Source organism: Mandrillus leucophaeus, unplaced genomic scaffold (assembly GCF_000951045.1).
Source record: "Mandrillus leucophaeus isolate KB7577 unplaced genomic scaffold, Mleu.le_1.0 Scaffold220, whole genome shotgun sequence".
NCBI classification, from domain to species: domain Eukaryota; kingdom Metazoa; phylum Chordata; class Mammalia; order Primates; family Cercopithecidae; genus Mandrillus; species Mandrillus leucophaeus.
In genome coordinates this window covers 2435080-2443187 of record NW_012102255.1, presented here as the reverse complement: position 1 = coordinate 2443187, position 8108 = coordinate 2435080, and the positions used below count along the sequence as shown (strand labels likewise).

The 8108-nt window shown below is 40.0% G+C and overlaps 1 protein-coding gene across 1 annotated transcript in view; it reads right to left on the bottom strand.

Moving 5' to 3' along the window:
- Positions 1-384: 384 nt before the first annotated feature.
- Positions 385-8108, bottom strand: part of EFCAB2 (EF-hand calcium binding domain 2) — an 84713-nt gene continuing 76989 nt past the window's right edge. The window contains exons 4-7 of the mRNA XM_011981180.1: positions 5903-5982; positions 4744-4786; positions 4538-4604; positions 385-1005 (exon numbers count right to left, since the gene is read on the bottom strand). Of these exons, the coding sequence (XP_011836570.1) occupies positions 890-1005; positions 4538-4604; positions 4744-4786; positions 5903-5982 (306 nt within the window). The 3' untranslated portion in view covers positions 385-889. The remainder of the gene's footprint in view (positions 1006-4537; positions 4605-4743; positions 4787-5902; positions 5983-8108) is intronic.

Genomic DNA, 8108 nt, shown 5'->3' with positions numbered 1-8108 from the left:
CTCCTTTACCTTATCTTCCCCTTTGCTTGTCAGTTGCCATATAGTGACTATTTTTCCATTGTGACTGCTTGTGCTCAGAGGCGTCCTTCATTCTGCTCTTTCAGGAGCTGCACATTTGCACACCAAAACATTTCTCAGTATTCTTACTCAGTATTCAGGACAATATTCCCATGACAGATATACCGAGTAGGTGACAATTCTAAAGACAAAGAGAGAATTGCCACTACCTTACACTATCAATTTCCACTCAGCCTTCTTTTCTCTAGTTTCAATGATCTCAACTCCTTTAGCTACTCCATAAATGGTGACATGCTGGATCAGCAAATATAAATGTTTACACTCAGTTATTACAATCCCAAATGACATTCGTAATTGGCACTCATAAAAAATCAATTAATATTTATTTTGATAAATCTCCTTCCACACTCAGATTGATGAAGCATTTGTTACTGTTGAAAAAGGAAGCCTTCATTATATTGCTACTCATTGTCAATTGCTGGTCATTCTGCCCCCTCTTAAGATCTTTATATGTCAAACCTTGGGTCATTACAGTCATTTTCATTTTGTCAGCTTAATTAATTTGAAGGTTACCTGAGTTTTATTACAGAATATAACAATCAATTCTAATGTTAAAATGTATTAAGAATAGTTTTTAAATAAAGAGCAATTTATCATTCTGTAAGGCTAGACATACTAAATTTGTTTTAACGTGTTATGATCATCTTTAAAAACAAAGTATCTCAAAATAGAAATAGTTACGTCACAAGGTATTAAATATCACATATAGGAATCCTAAGATTCCTTAGATTCTCTTATCTTAGATGTGAAATTAACAAGGAGAAGCAATTTCTAAAATTGTCCTTTCAATTAGAAATTATCTTTAGAACATTTAATTTTCATCTATCACCATCATTGTTATATAGTCCTTGTAATGAATTGAATTTGATTCTGGATCAATTGCAGCAGACAACATTTCTTCCATTTCCTCTTGAGAAAAAGGCTCACCTCAGAGAGACAGAAAGGAAAATTTATCATTTATGATCATCTGATTTTTTTCTTTCTCTTTCCACTAGTCAGCTTAATAGCCACGGAGCCCCCACAAACTCCCACACTGTCACTAGTTAGCTCCCTGGAGCTGCAGAGCCAGGATATCACGACAGTCCAGAGGTTCAAAGAGAAGGCTGTTGTACACCCTGGCAGATTCTGGACTTCTTTCAGCCTGTAGATGTCACAGATCAAGCAACCTCTAGAACGCGTCATTTCAGGCAAAACAGTAGGAAGACACACAGATATCACGAACAAGGTTCTTTATTTAGATGAAAACTTTTGAGATTACCAGAGGATGAACCTGAAGCCCCAGTATTTGATTAAAGATGGAAGGAAAATCACCGAATGGTTAAAGCACAAGTTTGGATTCACATGCTGGCTGCCTCTTACTTGCTCGAAAGTCTTGAGCAAGTCACTTAACTGCCCCACACCTTAGTTTACCTGTCTATAAAATGGAGGTGATAATGACACTACCTATCACACAGGGTTGTCATGAGGATGAAATGTGTTGTGATTTGAATGGGATGTAGAACAGTACTTGGCATATAAGCAGCAACATGTAAGTGTTTGTTTAAAACATCGTTCTGAGATCTTCCCTCCTGCTAAACACTGTCTGATGCAATACACATTCCTGGACACTTAGGGACTTCTATCTTCTAGGAACTTGATTCAATGTGATTTATTTTGTTTATCATATGACATCCTGGGCTGTAAAAATGCATATTCTCAAACTAGCTGATACTTTGTGAATATTATGAAGCGCGTGCAAGTAACTTGAATCTATATTGCTATGTAGCAGAAATTTACTTAAAAACAATTTGTAGAATTCTGAGACTCTCAAACTAGCAATTCTTAAGCACCTATTTTACCAAACTAGTCAACTGCTATTACACTTAGCTGATGGGTCCGTTATATTAAATCATAACTTAGATCTGCCTAGTAATTTACATCTTACATATTACTTCCAAACATATTGGTTCATATATGTAGAAGGTTTGTAATAACACTTGTTGAATGAATAATTGAAACCATATATATTCTTACTTGAAAATACTGTCCTATGCTTAGTCCACTGAGATACTCAATAGTTGATCTTTAAGTACCATGAACTATCTGTAAACATATCATTTTCGAAATTATCACACAGGCCTCCAAGTAAACCACGTGATTGCACCATCTCTGTATACACTGCAGTCTGTTCTGACTTTTCTGTTTCAGTCAGTAGCGTTACCATAATATTTGTCATTGAGGGCAGAGCCTTGATGTTATTTTTGATTCGGCTCTCATCTTTGTCACCTACACTCTGTTACTCATCATGACCCATGGATCCTGCCACAGACAGTCCTACTGTACCAATCCCTTCTCCCCATTGCCATTTCTGTTGCCAGGTCAGGCCTTTATTTGGGTGCCTTCAGATGCTGAAATAACCTTCTAACTGGCCTCCCTAGTCCAACCTCTTTCTCATGCATCTAACAAACCGACCAGCACCAGTAAAACCTTCTCACAATCACTCATACACCATGTGACTCATCTGCTTAAAAGCCTATAATACTTCTCCATCGCCCACAGGTGAATTCCAAACTCCTGAGCCTGGGACTCCACAATTTAGTCCTAGTAAATCTACTGAAGTTAATTTCCCGCTGTTTGCCAGCATTATCCTCTGGGCCAGCTAGGCTTATTTTCTCTCTGAAATAGCATGTTCATTCCTACCTCCCAATTTTTGTTCAGACTGTTTTACGTATCAATAATGTCTCCCTCTCATTAGCCCCTTCACCTGGTCTTCATCATCTACTCATTCATTCATTCATTCATTCAACAAACATTTGTTGAGATCTACCGTGTGTGAGGGAATTAAAATGCATCAGAGTTTACCTCTGCCCTCAACTTAACCATATACATTCTACCCTCTCAAAAAACCTATTTTCTCTTTAAGTCTTCCCAGACCGAGCTTTCCAGGCTGGTCCGGCCCTGGTTGATCTTCTGATATTGATTTTTCTATTGTCTTGTACTGTGAATTATTTTATGTTAGTTTTATCTCCCCAATAAGATTGTAATATCCTTGAGAGAGGAAGATTTCAGTATCATTATACCTTACCACACTTACTGAATCCTAAACATACAGTAGGCACACAACAGTAGGAAAAGCTAACTGTTTGAGCCATTTTGACTAAACTCATGTTGCCTAATACATAACCTAGGATTTACTTTCTTTAAACTAATCCTTAGGATTAAGAAGCTGATGCTTTGAAAGTTGTAACATTCCCATCAAAATTAATCCCTAAGATAATTTTAACAACGGCATAAGAGTTCTTGGGTGGCAGCTCTGATGGTCGTGGCATTCTTACCCTCACTCCCTGTGTTCCGTCTAAAGGTGGATCAAGTTGGGATGGTCAAACCAGTCATGCATGTAGATGCAGTCTTAGTCTTCCCTACTCCAAATTACTTGCACTTTTGATTCTGTCACAAGTGATCAGCAACTGAGTCATTCAGGACTCAATGTGTGAACCAGGGAGCTCTAGCTCTGTATGGGAGAAGGCAAGGTGACCAATATGAGGCTGGCTTCAGGAGACTGTCCATCAGGCCACTGACCTTCAAGGTAAACAACTTTACACATCAGCCTAGCAGACAGAATTCCTAAAGGAAATATGTTGGCAGGTATGTAAGTGTGCAGGTTTTACGTGTGTGTGTATGCATATATGTATGATGGGCCATGTTCGAAACAAATATATATGGTTCAATTAACATTAAAAAAGGAAATTTTTAGTGTTAAAAATGACCTCAGTATTCAATTGAGGTTACATTAGCTGTAACTTCACTGACAGAAAAGCTCTTTAAAAAGGAAATTTTACCAGCACTGTGGGAGGCCAAGATGGATGGATCACCTGAGGTCAGGAGTTCAAGACCAGCATGGCCAACATGGTGAAACCCATCTCTACTAAAACTACAAAAATTAGCTGGGCATGGTGGCCCATGCTTGTAATCCCAGCTACTCAGGAGGCGGAGGTAGGAGAATCACTTGAACCCAGGAGGCGGAGGTTGCAGTGAGCTGAGATCGCACCACTGCACTCTAGCCTGGGCAAGAGAATGAGACTCTGTCTCAAAAAAAAAAAAAGGGGGATTTTTATATACTTCTATTCAAATCTTCAATCTAGGAAGAGGCCTTCATTTACAGTGATTGATAGTTCATGTTTTCCACATGGCATATCTTTTATTCTGGAAATGCTCTGAATGGAATGCCTGAAATTATAGAAGTAATCACTATGCTTCACAAAATCCTACGAGACAACAACCCATCTCCCCTTTCCCTACTCTTTGTCCTCTTAACCCCCACAGAACAGAAACCATCCCCAAGCCAAAATAGTAGGAACAGTAAATAACTTTTTAAACAGAACAACTGATTTTAAAGTATCCCCTATAACTTCCGCATAACTGTTAACAAATTATTAATTCCTCACATAAGTCACTGTGATAAGTAATAAATCATGCTTACCTTCTTCAGTCATATACTTGATCAGTTCATCCTTAGTAAGAAACCCACGTTTAGCTGAATCTAAAACCTAGGGAAAAAGAAAAGATAGATATTACATTTTTTCATTTGGTGAATTAAGTTCTACATGATGAATTTTTCATATACATGTGTATATAAATATATGTATTTACATATATGTATATGCATATAAGCTGGAGTTTACATACCTCAAAAGCTCGAAGAAGGACATCTTCTGGAATTGGTCTGTATCTATAATTATGCAATAAAACGAGTAAATGCCACAGTATTTACTGCAGTCTCTACATAATAAATCAGCAGTCTCCAACCTTTTTGGCACCAGGGACCAGTTTCACTGAAGATAATTCTTCCACAGACCAAGGAGGGGAGGGATGGGTTGTGGATGAAACTGCTCCACCTCAGATCATCGGGCATTAGATTCTCATGAGAAGCGTGCAACCAGTCCCTGGCCTGGTGGTTGGGGACCCCTGTAATAAATGACCACATAAAACAAAACAGGGCTGGGCGCAGTGGCTCACGCCTGTAATCCCAGCACTTTGGGAGGCCGAGGTGGGCAGATCACCTGAGGTCAGGAGTTCGAGACCAGACTGGCCAACATAATGAAACCCTGTCTCTACTAAAAACACAAAAATTAGCCAGGCGTGGTGGCATACATACGCCTGTAATCCCAGCTACTCGGGAGGCTGAGGCAGGAGAATCGCTTGAACCCAGGAGGCAGAGGTTGCAGTGAGCCAAGATGGTGCCACTGCATTCCAGCCTGCGTGACAAGAGTGAAACTCCCTCTCAAAAAAATAAAATAAAATAAAATAAAAAATAAAATAAAGGCTGCTGATATACTGGGATGATAATACTCGCCTCACTGAAATCTTTTTGGATTTCTGGATATGAAAGTTGAAATACCTCAGCCCCACAGGAAATACTTAGTGCAAAATCACTGACATGTTTGAGGTTATCTATTCGCTTTTTGGAAATCAATTTATCTGGGCACAAGAATTCTATGATGAATGAACTATCGTAAGCTAATGCTATATTTTTGCTAGAAAAATGTTAGGATTCTTATTTATCATTGCTAATTCGAAACAGAAGATAATAAGAATGTTGATTTACGATTTTTGTAGCTTATTTACCCCCTAATTATGCTTTGCTTCGGATAACACTAATGTGGTTGATATTTCTAAGCATGTACCAACTGGCAGTTCAGAAGTATCTTGAAAGGTTAGAGGGAGGCCACCTTAAGATACACTGGTTGAGTATAACATACAAAGTGAAAAAGTCAAGCATCCTGAAATGAACGGATTCATAATTCAAACCATTACTTTGCCTTAACAATTGCATTTACTTACTTACCTCCTTTCTAGTAGTATTTCTGTCATCACCGGAAGAAATTTTTCGAATCGAATGTATCCAGTGGGTTCTTCTTCTTCTACCTAAACATTCAATAAGTAAACAGCCATTTATTCACTCAACAAACGTATTCAGCAACTACTTTTTCCAAGCACTGTAACAAGTGCTGGAGACTCCGGATGGTGAGCACGCTCGGGCATGACCCCTGCTCACAGAGCTGGTACTTTATTTTTTTAAGATTTCTCTTCATCATTCAACTTGAACACAGCTGATACTCTGATAAGGGAGACAGACATTAATCAAACACAACACAAATACACTGTGAACTGATGTAAGCACAATGAGGGGAAGGAGCATGGGTCTGTAAGAACAGTCAGTAAAGAACACTGGGCCGGGCGTTGTGGTGTAACCCCAGCACTTGGGGAGGCCAAGGCAGGTGGATCACTTGAGGTCAGGAGTTCGAGACCATCCTGGCCAACACGGTGAAACCCCATCTCTTCTACAAATGCAAAAATTATCTGGGCGTAGTGGTGCACACCTGTAATCCCAGCTACACGGGAGGCTGAGGCAGGAAAACCACTTGAACCCGGGAGGTGGAGGTTGCAGTGAGCCAAGATCGCACCACTGTACTCCAGTCCGGGCGACAGAGTGAGACTCCATCTCAAAAAATAATAAAGAAAGAAAGAAAGAAAGAAAGAGAACACTTCTTAGACCAGGAGACCAGGGAAGTCATCCATGAGGAAATAACACTCCAGCTGGCTTAGAAAGGATGAGTAGAAGGTGACGAGACAGAGACAGCTGGGGAGAGACAGTCACCTAGAGGAAACTGAACATGCTGAGACTCTGTGCTGACGCATGGGAGGCTAGGAGGCTGCAGTACAAGGGGCAGGGAGAAGCCTTCAAGACGAGGCTAGAAAGAGAGACGGGGCAAGACGGCAGGGCCTTCTTGTCCACGACAGTGATAAGGTTGCTAGCCTAAGAACAATGGGAAATCAGTGACGGTCTCATAGATGCAGGTTTTGAAAGAGGACACTGGTTGAGGGTGAGGCAGCTTCTTTAGTAGTCCAAGCAGATATGACAAGGGCATAGATTGGAGTGACGGCCATCGAGAGAGAAATGGATGGCTTCAAAAAATATTTTAAGAAGTGACATTGATAGGACCTGGTCCTGCATTCATTATGAATAAGGATGGAAAAAACAGAGGATTCAAGGATGACTCCCAAGATTCTGACTTATACCACTGGGATAAGGTGATGCTTTTCCCTGATAAGGAACCCTGAATGAGGCATCAGGTTAGGGGACCAATCACCATCTCAAGGACCAACTACATCTTAAATCATCATAATATGCATTAAGTACCTACATGGTAAATAGAACTTTGTCACACCACCACGAGATTAGAAGACTATACCTGAGAAAGAGAAAGTTTGGCACTTGGCACTATTAAATGAGAACGAAACAGATCCCTGCCCCTGGGTTCGACTTGGATGGAGTGGCTGAACAAAACACCATTGACCTTAACTTTCATGTCAGGCTATCTATAAGGAGCTGTAAATTTTCCACTCCCTTTCAAAAATCCTATTAAAAGGCTCATAGATCCCAATTCAGCAGATGAGCTTTGGACAGATTTATTCTTTGAGCGAAAACAAACAAACAAACGAAACACTATAGGTTGCTGCTAAGTGCAACACACCATCATCCAAATGACTCTTATTTTTTCATGTTTATACTAGATTCACACCTAGCATGGTGGAACCCTCAGACTCCACTCTCAGCAGAAAATGCAATGAACTCAACGACAGAACTGTGTGTTTCAGAATTTCTGAGTCCATCCATTCATGAACAATTGTTCTCAGTTGCCTCTAGGTCCAAGGTGAGCATTTTGCAAATTAATGTTCACATGGCTCTGATGCACTTGAGTAGCACTCTGCAACTCCCTACTCAGGAGCCTCGGACAAATACAATGTAAATCTCATGAGGTTATCTCCAAAGGAGGAATTTTAAAATAAAAATGTTGAGTTGCTATTCTGGTTACTCCAGAAATTTGCTCCAGAAGCGAGAGCAATGGTTTTTTTCCTTTCTTCCCACCACCAACAAACCACTGTAGAGCAGGGGTCTCAACCTTTAAAAGATCAAAACCCCTTTTTGCTTACATGCACCCTGATCAAGCTACAAACTGTTGTTTGTTGTTCCAAAGGAAGTTCAACTC